We start from the raw sequence: 18,011 nt of genomic DNA, 5'->3' as shown, positions 1-18,011 counted from the left end.
AATGTAAAAATACCCAGAATAATTGCTTTTACATTTTCTTCCCTGTCACTGTTAATAGTGTTCTCAGTGTTCAAGAAATTCCAATAATTAATCATATTCAATCAAAACTCATGATGTAGCAGTTTTGATGTGCAAGCAAGCAATAAGTTAACTCTTCAACAGCATGTACTCCTTCATACCTGGTTTTCTCTGGTCATTGTAGCGAGGTCATCTTGTAATCGTCTGTTTTCTTTCAGAGCCATTTCCTTTACTCTTCCTGTTTCTGCAAGCTCCATGTGGGATGCATCAAGCTGGCGATGTAAGCTAGATATCTCACGGTCTCTGCTGCTCAGCATGTCCTTTAGCTGACTGTCAAGAGAAGGATTTTGAAAAAACTTATTTAAGCTGTCCCTTCTCACACTATACTGCATACTGCTGAAAATTATCAAATATGGACTTTATATATTTTATAATATCAAACATGGACTTTTTATATTTGTTGTTGTTGTTTGTTTTTTATGAGGTACAATTCTTGCTCTCTGAAGGCTGACAAACACAAGCATAAGCTAAACATGAACATAAGTTAAGGATGTAACATGTTAGTATGTACAAATAATATGGGTTTAGTTAATATGTACAAATAATGTATACTTAGTTAGTATGTAATGTATACTTAGTTAGTATGTACAAATAATATGGCTTTTTTCATATCGTATCTTTGAAGATACGATATGAAAAAAGTTACACATTTATTAAGCAAACAGCAATTACAGATACTTGTGTTTACCTGTGTCTGTTAGTGATTACAGTGTATTAGCAGTTGCATATTAATACCATAAAGGAAAAAGACAAACTTCCCTGGATAACTTAGACTTAAAAGGTATCAAGCAAAACAGTAAGGAAGAGGTTACACAGAAAACTAGAAATATAAATATGAGAATTTCAGCAGACATTTGCACTATTTTTTTGCTGCAGATAATTTACGTATCAATGTACCAAATACTCAGTTACACTGGCGTTGAGATGTTTAAATATTGCTGTTTAAGTATTTTCTTTTTAAAAGCTATAGGTTCAAAAGTGATGCTTAAAAGGAGGCAAGAAGGAAAGATCAGACAAAACCCAGCTACAAACTAAAGATACTTTAATAAGGACTGTACTGGTAGCATAAACTTGAAGAATTAATTTGCCAATAATTAGAATTCAGCTCGAGTTATACCTGAGTAAATCTAATAATATCTAGTGGCATAATTAGAATACTAAAAAGCCACTGCTTAATTGAGAATTAAGAAATGTTAACAATTTGGGAAAATAAAAATAGACAATCGTTAATTGTTAATTGCTGTGTTAACAGTACCCTAGCAGCCTGCAGTTAATTGCGTGGGAAGTCTCTTCAAAAGTTACATGCATCTTTCTCTACAACATATACTCCTTTACTTGACTTAAACAGAATGAAGCCCTTTTCAACAAAATAAATAAAATTGCCATCTACTTTCATTTTAAGATCACTGAAGATATTTATCAGAGAAAACAATCACTGAATAAACTGATCTAGCCTTTACTCACTCTGTTGAGGACTCCAGCTCAGAGAGAGTTAGACGTAAATGAGTAATTGTTTTTTCCTACGAAAATAAAAGCAAAAATTGTACTAGGTATTATTATATTGCAACACTCCAAGATAGCTCAAGTTAAATAATTTTACTCTACTCTTCATCTGCAAGTAATTGCATCTTTGCACATTCAAATTTCCAAGCTTCTTTATTGAGACAGAATTGTCTTGTCAAAAATAGACAAAAATAAGTCTGCAAAGGATTCTGCCAACTCAAGCTGGAATCATGTATCTCAATATAAACCCCCAGGTGGAAAATAGGAAGAATACTTTTATATTTTCTTGGAGTGTATAGGGAACACACTAACAGTCATAATTAAAGCTTTATTGAGTTGACAAATGACTTTGCATTGCCTAGGTCCAAACACAGAGTTCACGTGATGCCTAGAGCTCTGCCCAAGTTTTGTTATCAAGGCAAATGTCTCCCTAAATCCTAAAGGCTTTACAAATCCCCAGATGGGAGTGCAAAGTAGCACATACCTTGTTAGCTATGTTGTCATCTAAGCATGCAATTCTTTCTGTTTTTTCATCTACAGTTTCTTGAAGACTGTCCTTTTCTTTGTCCAAAACAGTAATGGTACTTCTAAGCACATTGACTGCCTCATCATGTGAAGTGCTCTTCTGGTTTAACCTATCTATAAATAAAGCAATAAGTACTCTTGATTTTAAAAATAGGAAATAAAAGTAAAAATAACTAGTGATCACCTATTTCCTCCTCTAGCTTTATAATTTCTTCTCGAGCTGACTGCAGTTCATCCTTTTTGAGAGACAATCGGTGCTGTAAGTCTTCAACAGACCTCTGGAGTTGTTCATTTAAGAGCCTGGAAAACCAGTACACAGTTGAAAGAAGTTTGGGAACTAACTCAGGATCTTTAACTTGTGGCTCTTGAGCTGCTTGAAATGCTGGAACAGTTCCAGCGTAACCTCACGATCAGACTGTGTCATACTAACCAATCCTCTCCATCTTAGACAGGGAGGGAGAAAACTATTAAAGACTGCTGAGACCAATACCACCTGGTTGCTCTGGACTCCTGTGGCACGTCCACCTTAACATCATCTCAAAACGATGCTATGGAATAACCATGATAATCCGAAATACTCATGTCCTCTGATTTTTGTTACTAGAAAAGCTTTTCCTTATTTCAGTCCAGAATACCATGCATCGGCAGGTGAAGATCACTCTCACTTAATTTAGAATTAAACTTTAGAGGTAAAAAGGAGCCCTAAACACAGCAATAGCAAAATGCCACCATACATGAAGTGAAACCAAATGCTAAATGGATTGCAGCCCTGTTCCTCATCTCCCACATTTTATAAACACTGATGCTTCTGATGCTTTTTTTTCTAAAACTGAAAAGAATCTAATAAGATACTCCATGATGTCACAGTTTTACAAACAAATACACTAATGATTTTACCAACAAGTAGCCTTTGGAGTGTTGGATGAACTGAGCCTTGCTTCTGAGCTTCAGCTCTTCAGTTATCTACCCCTGCCACTGTACTGTATAACAGTACATAAATATAGTACAGAAGAATAGTACCATTTTGCAATAAATATGTATTTTGGGGGTGTGGAATGGGATGTGGGGTGGGACATGACATCTCGTTTACAGCTCTACCTGTTTTGTAGTGCATCTTGTACCCAAGGCTTGCATTTCTACCTATATCAAATGCCTGAATTTCCAAATCTCCACCCAGATTTATTCAGTTATCCATTTCCACATTCTCTCAGACCTCTTTTTGTCCCACCACATTTCCCTGATGGGAGTTCTAAAACAACTTGAAGGGTCAGCATTGAGCCTGCAAGTTTAAATAGGCCTTAAAAATACATGGGTATACTTAATCCTACACTTCAAGTGGGTCAAACCCCTGCAGACTGGTCCTACGGCTCTTAAGATGCCAACTTGCAAAACTGTAGTATATTTGTAATAGTGCTAGCATATGACATATAGAGGCTGACAGAAGAAAACAGCTCAAACGAGATGTCATTACAGACTGGCTCTCCATGAACCACTCAACTGTCAAATATCAATAATGCTTGGCATAAAATCTTCAGTATTATTGACACCTCTGTAAAATGAGCACGGTTTGATCCCACTGCTGCAGTTTGTAAAGGCATCTGTCTTCATTTTAGCAAACGGTATTTGGAAGTCCTTTTAGAAATTTCCAGTTCTGCTAAATTCAAAAGCAGAGTACACGGTTGTTGGAGGAAACAGTTCAAGAAGGAGGAGAAATTTTTCATTCACTGTTAGCCACAAAAAGCAGCAATGTATCTGGTCATCAAATATGTCCAGGAGGAGTTCACTGTGAAAAGCTACCACAGCACTTTCCTTACTCCAATTTACTTTTCCTTAAGACAAAAACAGTACCAAGGGATATATATATATAAATATTTTATAGTCTTTCCCAACAACTCATCTCTGCTATATGTTCATAGAAGAAACAAAATTATGTTAGCATCTGTGAAAGAAAATTATGTTTTGCACTAGACTTACTGAAGTGAGCAAAGCTCAGCTTTAAATTGAGAAGAATCATCAGACGTCTGGGCAAGTTTATTGGACTTCAATTTCAATTCATTTTCCAAAGAGTTTATTCTTTCTTTCAGGATAGAGATTGTACTCTTTAGTTCACACCTTTCCAATTCAAACTACAATTAAAAAAAGGCATGTTATTATTTAAGAAAACTATCACAACTTGGTTTTTAAATAAAACTAAATTGAACAGAGCTAGCAAAATTAATTGCTTGAAATGTCTATCCTATTCTAGAATAAAGGCTTGCTTGGTTAAAAAAAAAAAAAGTACTTACTTCATGAATATTATTTTCCAGTTCTGAAATATCATGCTGCATCTTTGATTTTTCAAGGTTAGCTGTTTCTTGCTGAATCTGAGGTAGAAACATGGGACTACATGTAATAAGATACATTATGTTTAAATGTAAAAATCTGTAAGAAAACACTACTCTACTTCTTCGATGCATAACCTAATGCAAAGTTCTCTATAAAACCAGAGAGCAATAGCTGAAAATACACCGCTCCAGTTCAATATACATATAAACAATAATAATAATAAAAAAAAATGAATCAGAGTTCTGTTAAAGGAAGCATATATTTATATTTGGTACCAATTGAATTAATACTTGTGAGCTTCTGCAGAAAGATTACAGAGCTACAGGGCAACAGAAAGGGTCACAAGCACGTGTAGCTTAGCAATCAAAGAACATCTTCAAAGTAGTACATACACATAAAAATATTCTGTGGTTGGGGCTTCATATCTACACTCTACATATAAGGAGATGCCATGTTTGCTTGCAGACACTTCAAGCACGTTACTCTACCCCATTCCCACTTTGCAACTGAGTTTGGAATGATAACTCAGACAACTAACTCACCCAGCTCTCTCAAGTGATTTTGAAATTAGACAAGTTGAAAAGTTACTGAAAAGTGGAACTGACAGCCAGACACAAACACAGCAAAATTTCTAAGTCTTTCCCAAATACCACCTTACTGCAAGCAATTTAGCTAAAAAAAACAACTCACCTTTATTTTTTCTTTTAGGCTTTCCTTTTCTGCCATTAGTCTTCTAAAGTCAGTCATTGCAACAGCTCTTTCTTCTTCCACATGACTTTGAGAAACTAAATTATGTTTTGCTTCTCTTCTCAGCCTGTTTAATTCACTCTGAGACTTTAAAAAGTTATTGTTGTTAGCATACGTGGATTGCAATTAATACAGTGTAAATGCTGACAGAAAGTTTCAACACTGTTATTACAATAGAAGTATTATTATAGTCCTATTTTTCCCTAGATAACCAAAATCTATTTTGAGTCACACAGTGTCATGACAACTTATGCTGCCAACATACTTGGCATCCCACTGTTGTTCCAAGTATAAACTAACTTCACTTGTTTTCTCATCATTTAAGCACTACTACTACTATTTTTTTTTCAGCCTGTATGCTTACCCAACTTTCTCATGCATTCTTTTGATTTTTTCTCATTTCTCATTTTTTTCCTCATTTCCAAATGCCAGTAGAAAGTTAGAATGGCTCTGAAGTTAATAACGAACACTGGAACACGTGGTTTTATTAACAATTTTAAAAAGTAGGTACATATTTTATTGTTCTTTGTTATTTTCCAGTAGGTCTAGACTCCTCAAGTTCTATTATAGAGTGGATTTTTTTCTTTTTAAACAAGCAGTAGTAAGATAAGTGCTAATCAGTTATTTCAATGCCAATGATAAAGAATCTCTTCTTACCTGTTCATAAAGAACACTTAATCTGTCCCTTTCTGCAGTCAATAATTTGACATTGGATTGAATTTCTATCATATGTTTTTCAAATCTGTCTAACATGGACTGTAGCTCATCTCTTTCTCTGGTGACCAATCTAAGATCTTCACTCTGCAAAGTGATTAGTAAAATTTAGGTTCAAATATACTAATTAAAATATCTGGATAATTAAGTAATGCAAATAAGGAAGAACCCATACAATTAATAATACACGAAAAGTATAAGTCTAATACATTTTAACTCCCAGCAATGCCAGACTTCTTGTATAACCTAACAATGAGAACTAACTGTTAAAAACAAAAAGCAAACCAGCTAACAATAAGATTTCAAACTTTTTTTTATTTCTTTATCATCTATTTATTTCAAACAAACCAATCAATAATGAATCAATGTTACTGTAAAATGTGAATAGGGAAATAAAAACAAGTTCATTGAAGTTACTCTTGGTTAATTTTTTATGCTAAGAATGTATAATCAGTAAAAAACAAAAAAATGCTACACATTTATTGCTACTGAAAATACATTCAAAAACTCCCTTAATAATCTACAATGTATCTGTGTTATTTTTCCAGCCTGTGTTGACAATAAAAAGATTACCTTCTCTGGAGTCCTACGGCTTGGGCTAGGCCTTCGTTTTATCATTTTCTGAAGGTATTCTAATTCTCGCTTATAATAATCTCTGTCATCTTCTAAAGTTTTTACAAACGCATCCAGACGAGAAGGAGATTTGTCTCCCAAGGCTATACCATATTCTAATCTCATTCTTTCTATTTCTAGGACAAGTTCGCGTTCTGCAGAAACAGAAATAAAAACAACTGTATAGGAACCATAGGAATTTCACCAGAAACATTTGCATTTGGAAGGGAGTAAACCCAGCAGCTGCCTAAGCACAAGATCTGCTGAAAAGTCCTGGCTCACTGCTGTCTACAGACAGGTCATTAGTTTGCTTTGCAACCAGTTGAGATCTAACAGTACAGTGGGGCTGTGTCAGCGTAGATGCAGACTGAGGGATGTGATTATTCCCTTTCACTTAGGGTTCATTAGATCACATTTACAATATTGTATCCAGTTTTGTATCCCTAGTACAAGAAAGATGTTGAGTGAGTCCAAGCTAGTTCTAGGAGCAGAATACTTGCCCTGTAAGGAATAGCTGAAGAAACTGGGCTTGTTCTGACTAGAAAAGAGACAGTTCATGGGGGACCTAAGAGCAGCATGATAATACTGAGAGGTGTTTATAGATAAGATGGAGCCATTTTCTTCACTGATGTGCATAGTGGGTAAATGAGAAACGATGATAAATTGCTACAGGCAACAGAAGGAAAACATTTTTACTCTGAGCATAATAAACATTGTAATGGGTTGCCTAGAGAGACTGAGATATCTCTATCCTTGGAGGTTTTAAAATTAAAACTGGAAAAAGCTCTTAAAAAGTCTGAAGTCATTCACTCAAAGAGTGAATAAAAACAGTTTGGGATGAAATAAATTATTTCGTAAGAAACTGACATATTGTTATTAGGATGTCAAGTGGGATCACAATTCAATTATGTAAGTTCAACTTTTGGTTCTCAAAAACAGAATGAAAACACACTTTTGTGACCAAATATTTCACTTAACTTACAATTCATGAATTTCAGTCTTCTTTTCAGTTGATATAGTAGTATTACTAGTCTCTCAGTATTATTAGCTGCAAGATTTTCTATTTCAAAATTTAAAGGAACATAATTTACATTTGACCATTTACCTTTTATTTCAAAGTTTTCATTTTTTTCCATCAGTCTTTGTTTCTCTTGTTCAAGCTGATTTAACAGTACTTCCAGATTTTCTTTGTCATCTGTTTTTCCAAAGAGTTCTTCACTCAGCCTCTCGTTCTGTCTACGACATGAGCACAAGTCCTGCAGTAACAAGTATTATTAAAAATAAATAAATAGAAATGCCAATTGATACATTTGGAAAAAGCTATTTAACATTTTGTTAAGCTTCTGGTATTCAACACTGTGTACTTCTATTTAGCTCACATTTTTTATGCTGTAATATTTGTTAATTTGGCAATCATTCTTTATACTACTTTATGTTAAATCAATGTGAGCCTTACTTCCTACACAGTTTGCAAACAGGAATGAAACAAGAAAGATTCACTCTTGCTTAATTCAGCTCCTACTTCAAGAAATAAATTAGGAGCACAGTGAAATGTAAAGATGGAAAAAAAGCAGCAACTACAGAAACAAATACTTTTAAATGGCATTTGGAAACACTGCTGGTGTTAAAACAGATCACAATACTGTATCTCAGTTAACTCAATCTTGCAGCTTAGCAAATGCTGTTTGGTATATATTTCCTACAATTTTGTGCTCAGAGAATATTTTCATATTTTCAAGTTCATTAGAAATACTAAAACAACACACGATATGCAATTAATACACAACCTGCTATATGATGATAAGAGTTTGGTAATGCTGTTATTTTTCATTTGGGCTACTAAACTTTGTTTCTATGTATGCAAGTTGTGCATAATTATTCACATGCTGGTGAAGAGCCAAAGTAGTTCCTCCATTAAGAAAATCCTCTGGGATGTCATTGTTAGTTTGTGGTAAAAACGGTTATGTCAAGGAAGGTACAATTGTGGATATCAGAAATATTACTAGCAAAAGGTATAATAAGGTCACAGTGAAGCATACTGTCTATAGAGCTTTCTTTAAGCTTATTTTTGAAACAATGTGATGTAGCTTCTTTAGCTCTTACATTTTTTACATTAGTTTAAGAGCATTTGAGGATATTATGAAAGTTTTCCTTGAACAATGCATTGGTGAATTTTATAACATATGAAAGAAACATGGATTACAGAATGATAAAAACACTACAAAGAATGCTTGAATAGAAAGTATTTTTACTTACTGATTTAAGCCTTGCTATTGTTTCTTCAAGATCCTGTATTTCACCATCTTTTCTTTCAATTTCTTTCTACAAACCAAAATTAACTTTTACGTTAAAAGTTGCATATCCAAAATAACAATTCCTTTGTTATAAAAAAATAAGCAAATGGATTTTTTTTTAAGAAATAAAGTATTATTATCTCCTTGTAATCTGCCAAAATTTATGTTCACATATCCACTAAAGCTCCTATAAATAGAAAGTACATAAAACTTGCAGCATACACACTCATTTTGAGCACAACTAATAAATGAATTGTTGCATGACTCTTCTTAGAAGAATAGAACACCCTACAAACACAGGCATCACTCTTGCATATGTCTGTTACTTATCAATAGTTTAAGGTATCTCAGAATTTTGTTTCATACTGAAGAGAAGAAGGAAGACTGACTGCCTCTTAACTGAATTAATCTCACACAATACAGTAACGAGACAAAATTGCTGTGATTAATCTTCCTTTAGCCAATACGTAACTCATTGCAATTAAAAAAAGGTAACCTGAGAGCTAAGCAGATCCTACTCTTGTAAAACATCATTGATTACCTTTGCTTCTCCTATTTCTTTATCTGCAGTCTCAAGTACAATTTCCTTGTGTCTTTCCAACTGCTGTGCCAAATGGTCTATTTCATTCAGTTCTTGACACAGTTCTTCATTTTTATTGCTTAAGTGCACAACCTCACTAGTCACATTTTGTTTAGTGTCCAAGAGGTCTTGGATGCGATTTTCAAGTTCTTTGTTTGTTTGCTGAAGATATTCAACCTAAAAGATATTTTTCATTAAAATGTTAATGTGTTGTTAAAAATAGATGGCAAAAGCTCCTCCCAGTCCTCTGAAATACAGTATTTCTATATCTATGGTATAAAAAGGATATCCTGTTAAAAATGACTAGATTTTCTATTCTTATAAATTAATAAATATCAACATGAAAAGAATATGATTTTACAGGTGTGCAAGGTGAAGGAATTCATTACTATGCTGTTGTTTACATAGGTTCCAAAGCCTGAATTTTATTCTAAAAACAAAGCACTAAAAAGCAGAGATCCGTATAGAAACCTGTCTTGTGCATCAGTCTGGTAGATACAAGGCACTTAATGTTTCCCTTCATTTCACAAGATGTGAAGACAGTTTCTGCTGTCCAGCTTTCCAGTATATTTGCTAGGCTTAAATTTGCAGTCACTCCTTCACAAAAATGAAGCTTTACAGATCAGATTCCCCAAATCTAGCTTGCCTCCAACATAGGTCTGCACCTTAAACACAACATTTCCAGAAATTCTGCTCTAGAGATATTGTTTTTCCCAGTATACCTTTCCCTGCAAGTACAGGAAAGAGGCAGAGTAGGAAAAAACATCTAAACAATAAATTACACTATGTGAGAAAATGGTATCCTGAAATACCTTGAAAAACGTAACTGAAGTGCTGCACTTCCATCTCCACACAACTTCCCTCAAAACTCCAGAAAGTTTCTCCCGAAAGACAGTGTTGCTATAGGCCCAGAAGACAGCCTGAGCATTCCCATAGCCATAAATGCTACTATGCAGAGATATCCATCTGTTTGTACTCAGAGAGTAAAAGTGGTATGCTGGCACTGAGCCTGAACAAATAGCCTCAATGGCCCAAAATCAGCTCTGTGAAGCTCTGGAAACACAGCATATACACCTGGGCTCACTCTTGGTACAATCAATATGTCATCAGCACAACTCACTAATTCAGTATCACTTTCCTGCTTTGGCAGGGGGTTGGACCTGATGATCTCTCGAGGTCCCTTCCAACCCCTACAGTTCTGTGATTCTGTGAATACAGCAGTACTGCTTCCAAGTCATTGCTCATACCAGATTTTTGCAGTACTGCTAATAAGCTCTGCAGCCTGGCTCTGTGTGCCACTGTACATCACATACAAACAGTATACAAATGGTATACGGATGGTATAAATCCAGAGATGGACTATACTTGATCTGTATTCCTGCCTGCCTTGTATTTGTTTTGGAAATTCTCATTTTGAGACCAATATCAAATGCATGCTAATACACACATTAAACACAAACATCTTTATTTTAAGCTTATCCTTTCCTTACAAGTCTGCGTTGGAGTAAAGGTGAGAACCATTTGAATTAAAGATGATTCCTTGCTACCCAATGAGATTATTTGCAGGACTACTCCTCTTCATAAGTAAGTATTACCAATCTTAGTTCCTAAAAACATAAATGGAACATATGCACACACAAAAATTTTCTGAAGAAAATAAGTACTTTTAAACTTAGCCAAAACAGGGTATCAAATGTCCTGAATACTCTCAGATTAACATTACTATATGCAGATGTGAGTTCATAGAATTATTTACAACAGAAAAATAGGCTTTAAAAAACAAGAAATGAAATTTATTTAAAGAAGGAAGACTACCACCTGAAAAATAACACAAGCTAAATTGGTTGATTTTATACCTAAGAGTGATTTTTTAAAAAAATGACCTAAAAGTTGTTGGGTTTTGTTGTTTTCTTTTAGACTGCTTGTATTTTGTGAAGTTTTGACTAACCAACAGTAATTAATCCATTACCTGCAAATTTAAATGGGCAATAAGCTTCTCATTACTTTTACTTCTCGATTCCAGAGATATAACCTCATGAGAACGACCACCATCCAATGCTAGCATTAGGCGTTCTATTTCTTTGTCTCTAAGCTCAACCTTCAAGGAAAAAAGAATAGCTCAATTTATGCAAGTTATAACAGTTGTATTTCACAACCCCTACAATGCTTTAACAATGAGGTTAAAATAAAATCAATGTCATTTCAAGGGCTACTACAGCCAAATAATTATTAAAAAACACAACTGTAAACATACCTGCTTGCTGTAGTTTTTCATTCCACTTTCAGATATCTCCAGTTTTTCCTGTAGCTCTGTTACTTCTAACTGAAGTTCATGAATTCTGAAATGTAGCAATATACTGTTTGTGTGGATTCACGGAAGAATCATACACACACACAAATTCAATACTAGTATTTTCTCTTTGCTCCTGAATGGAAAAATTTCACTAAAAGAAAACAAAACAAAAAAATAGGAGGAAATTCTTCACTCAAAGGGTGGTGAGGCACTAGAACAGGTTGCCCAGAGGCTGTGGATGCCCCATGCCTGGAGGTGTTCAAGGTGAGGTTGGATGAGGCCCTGGGCAACCTGGTCTGGTGGGTGGCGTCCCTGCCCATGGCAGGGGCTTGGAACTAGATAGTCTTTAAGGTCCCTTCCAACCCAATCCATTCTATGGTTCTATGAAAACAGTTTTGTTGATTTAAAATGTTAATTCTGAAGCTGTTGTTTGAGACACTGTGGCAGGTTGAACTTGCTTGGCTGTCAGACCCAACCAGTTCTTCTGTCACTCCCCCTCCTGAACAGGATAGGGGGAGAAAATAAGATGAAAATAAAAGGTCATGGGTTGAAATAAAGACAGGCCCATCACTCATCAATTATTGCAAAACAGACTCACCTTGGGGAAGATTAAATTAATTTACTATGAATCAAAATAGAGTAGGATGATGAAAAACAAAGGCAAACCAAAAGCACTTCCTCCTACCACCACTTCTTCCTAGGCTCAATTTCACTCCTTTGTTCCTGACTATTCTACCTCCTCCCATACTCAGGCAGTTTAAAAATGGGGGATGCGGTCAGTTCACAACGCTTGGTCTCTGCAGCTCCTTCCTCATCACACTTTTCTGCTGCTCTGGCATGATGACCCTTCTATGGGATACCACTTTTCAAAACCTGCTCCAGCGTGGGTTCTTCTTCATGAACCACAAGTCCTGCCAGGAGTCTGCTCCTGTGTGGGCTCTCCCTCCACAGGCTGCAGCTTTCTTCAGGGCATATCCACCTGCTCTGGTGTTGTGTCCTCCATGGGTTAACACCATGAATATCTGCTCCAGTGGGCAGCAGGGGGACAGCCTGCTCCACCGTGGTGTTCTCCATGGACTTTAGAGGAATCTCTGCTCCAGCACCTGGAGCACCCCTTTCCCCTTCTTCTTCACTGACCTTGGTGTCAGGATAGTTTCTCACATTCTTCTCACTACTCTCTCTAACAGCCACTGTGATTTTTTTTAACCTGTTCTTGAATATATTCTCACAGAAACACCATTAGATTGGCTAGTAGGCTCAGCTTTGGCCAGAAGTGGGTCCATTTTGTAGCCAGTTTGCTCCTATACAAAACATTACATCTGGCTTTCTTCCAAGATCCCTCATTTAAAATTCAGTATAAGAGTAGAACTAGCGTAGAAATTTAAGAGAAAGCCGTTATGGAAATAAGTAGTTTATTAAATATCCTTGCAAATTCACCACAGGCAGCACAGTCAATCACTAAGCAAAAATCCTGGTCAAGAACTATAGTGTTACTAAAATACCTTGAAATACCATTTTTTTTCCCTAGACAGAATTTTAAATGCAGAAAGGGATGCAGAAATCACAGCAGCACGTATTTCACGTTTATGCTTCAAGACTGAGAAATTCTTTAGCTCACCGATTATCTGCCACCTGAAGAAGGTCTGCGATGTAAGGATCCTCTGGCTGAGGAACTGGGTAGGCACTAACGCCCGATGGGGGGACGGGTTGGTCTATCTGCATGCGCTGACGCCTGAATGGAATGTTTCTTTTTCTGCCACCTTAAAAAGCCCAAACCCAGATGCCTATTACTTGAAGTTCACAAGGGAGTCTTCTCCTTTTATACTAAATGAAATGTCGTATATATTTCACTGCTTCTGAACTGGCACAATGCAAAACTGTAACCCTTATTGTAATAAGTTGATGAAATTTGTACATTTGAGACAACACAGCTCTTGCAGGTTAGTATCAGTTTTGCCAAAATTCAGTTTTGAAATAAGGAAACATGCAAAGTCTGCTATAGGTAGTCTTCCCCAGTGTGTAAGTCCCTGAACTCTCTACAGCTCAAACTTCTTGAATCTGTTACTGATTTACCTTCCCTCCAGACTAGACAATAACTAAAAGCATTAAGGACCTTTCACAAGAATTATACAAAGAAAGACTTTGACTCTAAAAAAAAAAAGAAGAAACTTAGCAACACAGAGAAAAGCAAGAAGACAGAGAACAGGAAAAGTAAGGAAAGAAAGACAGGAACAGGTTTATTAACAAAAGAGGGAATATTTACACTCACCAGGTGTTTGCACCACTGCTTGCAGATTCTTCTCCTGAAGCTGCTGAATTTTTTCAGTCTTGGACTTGTTCTCTTTTTCCAGACTTTTAATTTTATGCACATACTGGTTATTCAGAAATCTTAAGTCAGCTGCTTCATGTTCAACCCTCCTTAAGTTGGCTTTCAAGTCTTTAAAGGAGGGAAAGAGCAATTTTATCTTTCTTGTTCATTATTATTTTTCCTAGTAGCACCAAAATAGGTATTAAAACTAAGCTTCTTATATTCTTTTTCTATAACATGAAGTTTCCAAATACTCGCTCATGTTTATGTATATATACAAACACAAATATGTTTAAACATACAAAAACCCTTTGTAGAATAAAAGCAAATTTATCAACCGTATTTATTTACTTTAAATTAAAAAGTAGCATTTCAAAGTAGGAAAGCATATGTTCAAATATTCTAACAGTTTCATGTTTGATTAAAACAATGATTTGCTGGACCCCAGAAGCTTTTTAATTACAAAAGAAATATCTGCATATGAGCCTTAATTCATTAAAAGCACTAGAGTCAATGACCACTCACAAGCATAAGAACAGATATGTGAATCTGCAGATTTGTCCACAATTTTATTTTGACACTGATGGATTAGAAAAAGTATCTTTTTTATTATTATTATTACCTTTAACATGACGATCAGATTGCTCTTTCAGTTTTAGTATTTCCAAATGTAGTTCATTATTTTCCCTGGTAAGTTTAGCATTCTCTGTCTTATAAGGTTCTAAAATAGTATCATAATTGCTGAACTCTTTTTCGATTTTTCCAGCAGATAATTTTGCACTGCGCAGGCTCTCTGTTGTATGAACAAGATCACTAGAATCAAGGAGCATTGGACATGTTAGGAGTGTTTTCAGCCTTTAAACCGCAGATTCAAATATTCATTAGGAGCTTAGAAACAAAACCTGTTGCCCAAGACCACTGTAAAGCACTGGTCTTAGGCAACACAGTTCTTAAGTGTAGAACAAATGGGTTCCAAGAAAGGCAAAGAAAACATTCATGTAAGAAAAACTGGAAGATCATCCACTAGGAAGGAATAGGACAAATATAAAAAATAAAGCTATGGAGAAAGCATATCAGGAGTTTACATCTGATAATTCAATAAACTCTCTGTATATCGTAGCACTTCTACCACAGAAGAAAGCAATAGTCAAGAATAAAAATGATCAGAAGGTTACAAGTATTTTTATACTGTTGAGATAACTACAGAGGTTATCAGTAAGTAGCTACAAAAATTTCTGTGAACATCAAATTCAGGGATTGAGTCTACACCTATCTGCTAGACACTAGAATGAGACAGTCTTTAGATAGAACATTTTCCCTCATGTCAAAAATTAAACAATGCCTCCTATATGATTACGACTTTTTTATTTTTATAGTCTCCTTTTGAATACCTAAAAAGCTTTTCCACCAAAGGTAAGCTCTCCAGTCCCAGTGGCTGTCGATAGCCCAGCTGATCTAGACGTTTCCTGAGATTAACGAACTTCCTCTCTGCTGCTGTAGTCATTGTGAACACACCTCCAAAGTGGCTTTTCTAACACTCAGGAAAAATAGACCACCTGTAAAACATCATCTGTTACAATATTTCTTGTTTAAAGCAGGAATAATGCAGAAGAATTAATGGAAAAGTAATTTATTGCATAGGAAATACAGCATATAAGCATGTTCTGAAAATTTAGGTAAACCAAAACAGAATCACTGGGCATCTAAAACACTTTCATAATACTGATATCTTTCTTTTAAAATTAATATTTGCCATGGCAATTACTTATCTCTTTTTGAGCATTTCCTAATATCTTAGGAGTCCAAACACAGACTTTCCTTTCCGGAACTGAACTCAGAAAAGATCTTTCCGTGGGAAGACTAAGAAGTAGATTCTGATTTTTTGAATCATCATGGCATCTTTTACAATCCAAATTGACACATTACCCCCCCCAAAAAACATATACTACAATTCACAGATCAGAAAGTTGGTTGGTTTTGGTTTTTTGACTGATTAGTTTTTTGTTCATTTGTTTATTATTAATATGATCTAAGAGGGGTCTAGATCAACACTATGGAATCTGAATCCAGAGGAATTTTTTGCCATAGGCATTTGAAGAAGGAAGTAGTTTTACATCGTTAAATACATCTGAATTCAGAGACACTGTAAGAAATGGAAGACAAAAATTGACGCTTCTTAGATGCATGAAAACATCTCCTCAATAGTTAGAAATATTAACTATGACCATGAAACATCTCCTCTTATGTTTCTTCAGAAGGTTCATTATTAGCTTATTCTTCACACAGGTGAACACCTGAGCAGCCAAACTGCCAATCAGAGAAAGCATTATTTGCATTTTGTATAAAGGGGAAAGAAAATTGACTTATTTAAAACCTGCTGTTTCACAATTCTCCATTTTAAAAATATATTAAACAGCTATAAGTGTGTATTTGAAAAGTAATAATGAATAATAAAATGAGAAAACATGCAATTTACTCTCATGTGTGAGGCAGAAAAGCAAAATCTCATCATTTCTTAAGAGATTAAGTAGGTCTAGGAGTAGGACAAAATTTGCCAGGTATGCTCAACAAGTCAGAGAAAAATCACCACTCTTAGGAGCATCTGTTCCAAGTGCTACTAAAACAAAGTGCTTCATTCAGGACCTTGAGATATAAAGGAGGAAAGAGCAGTGAAAACACCACCTCACTACACATTGTACTGGGATGGTTAGAGGAGGCAGCACACTTACTTCCGCTAAGTGGTAACTATCAGTGGGAAGTCATTCTTGTAAACACTCTTTGTTCTCCTTTGGCAGCCAAAGATTAAACTGAAAGCGATGATCCTGTTTTTTCTGCAACAATGTTGAGCATTCTGTGTAGAATTCAGGAAAGCAGGGACTGTTAGTGTATCTAGATCTAGTCTCACAAATCCATCTTTCTTACTAGAGAGGCAAGCTAATAACTCCTGAGCACATCTTTTCCTTTAGAAGAACCTTATCGGTTGAAAAGATTAATCCAAGTGGTTGGGAAAAAGAAAGCGTTTTTCCATTAATCACATTAGGAGAGTTTTACAGAAGAAACACAGGAAAGATAAGGCTTGGTGGTAGAAGACATAATATGGTCATGAAGCCACACAGAAGAAAGACAAGACTACACAGCTGGCAATGGGACACTAAGAAATTTCATATGCAATGAAATTAAATTCTTTGTTGGGTCAGCAACACAAACATCAAGAATTATGAACTGGAGTTTCCAGTCTCAGCTCTGGAAAATACCAAAATTCACGAAGACTCTAAAGACATTTCTGTTGTGAAAGACGTTCGTGAAGAAATTTGTTCATGTCACGTAACTATTGCTCACAGAGCTCATTCTGCTACAAAGAGCTAGTTATGGTTATACCCAAGTGAAAAAGGTGCCATGGGGACCAAGCATAGAATCACTGAGGCTGTAAAAGACCTCACCTGGTCCAACCATCCCCCTAGCACCAATGTCACCACCAAACCATGTCCCCGAGCACCACGTCCAGCCTTTCCCTGAACTCCCCCAGGGACGGTGACTCCACCACCTCCCTGGGCAACCCGTCCCAGTGCCTGACAGCTCTTTGTGAGCAGAAATGTCTCCTCATTTCCAACCTGAACCTCCCCTGGTGCAACTTGAGGCCATTCCCTCTGGTCCTATCGCTGGTTCCCTGTGAGCAGAGGCCGACCCCAGCTCCCCACAGCTTCCTCTCAGGTGGCTGCAGAGAGCAATGAGGCCTCCCCTGAGCCTCCCCTCCTCCAGCCCAACCACCCCCAGCTCCCTCAGCCGCTCCTCACAGGACTCGTGCTCCAGGCCCTCCACCAGCCCCGCAGCCCTTCTCCAGACACACTCCAGGGCCCGGATTCCCCGTTCAGGACCTCCCAGCAGCCGCCCCCCCCCCCGCCCCGTACCGTTAGGGCCGGGCCGTGCCGGGGCAGCTCCCGGTTTGAAAATGGCGCGCGGAGCACCCGCCGCTTCCGCCCCGTTACCATGGCAACGCGGCACGCGCCCCGCCCCCGCCCCCCGCCCCGCCAA

General features: G+C 36.5%; 1 protein-coding gene across 4 annotated transcripts in view; it reads right to left on the bottom strand.

Annotated features, from left to right (window-relative positions):
• The window catches only part of CEP135 (centrosomal protein 135), a 30,841-nt gene extending 12,853 nt beyond the window's left edge, over positions 1-17,988 (bottom strand). For 2 of the 4 annotated variants that reach the window (XM_068680371.1, XM_068680372.1), the window contains exons 1-20: positions 17,888-17,988; positions 16,709-16,830; positions 15,371-15,535; positions 14,602-14,792; positions 13,941-14,108; positions 13,290-13,431; positions 11,633-11,717; positions 11,348-11,476; positions 9,340-9,555; positions 8,761-8,826; positions 7,610-7,760; positions 6,466-6,659; positions 5,836-5,979; positions 5,122-5,265; positions 4,392-4,469; positions 4,081-4,232; positions 2,291-2,406; positions 2,066-2,220; positions 1,543-1,598; positions 180-348 (exon numbers count right to left, since the gene is read on the bottom strand). In XM_068680371.1, coding sequence (XP_068536472.1) covers positions 180-348; positions 1,543-1,598; positions 2,066-2,220; positions 2,291-2,406; positions 4,081-4,232; positions 4,392-4,469; positions 5,122-5,265; positions 5,836-5,979; positions 6,466-6,659; positions 7,610-7,760; positions 8,761-8,826; positions 9,340-9,555; positions 11,348-11,476; positions 11,633-11,717; positions 13,290-13,431; positions 13,941-14,108; positions 14,602-14,792; positions 15,371-15,483 — 2,469 coding nt within the window. In that variant the 5' untranslated portion in view covers positions 15,484-15,535; positions 16,709-16,830; positions 17,888-17,988. Of the gene's footprint in view, positions 1-179; positions 349-1,542; positions 1,599-2,065; positions 2,221-2,290; positions 2,407-4,080; positions 4,233-4,391; positions 4,470-5,121; positions 5,266-5,835; positions 5,980-6,465; positions 6,660-7,609; positions 7,761-8,760; positions 8,827-9,339; positions 9,556-11,347; positions 11,477-11,632; positions 11,718-13,289; positions 13,432-13,940; positions 14,109-14,601; positions 14,793-15,370; positions 15,536-16,708; positions 16,831-17,887 lie in introns of those variants that run through there. The other 2 variants (XM_068680373.1, XM_068680374.1) reach the window with 2 other exon arrangements.
• Between the last annotated feature and the right edge of the window lie 23 nt (positions 17,989-18,011).

Source organism: Anas acuta, chromosome 4, assembly GCF_963932015.1.
Source record: "Anas acuta chromosome 4, bAnaAcu1.1, whole genome shotgun sequence".
Lineage (NCBI taxonomy): Eukaryota > Metazoa > Chordata > Aves > Anseriformes > Anatidae > Anas > Anas acuta.
Note: the sequence above shows the minus strand (reverse complement) of the source record. Positions and strands in the feature narration are given on the sequence as shown.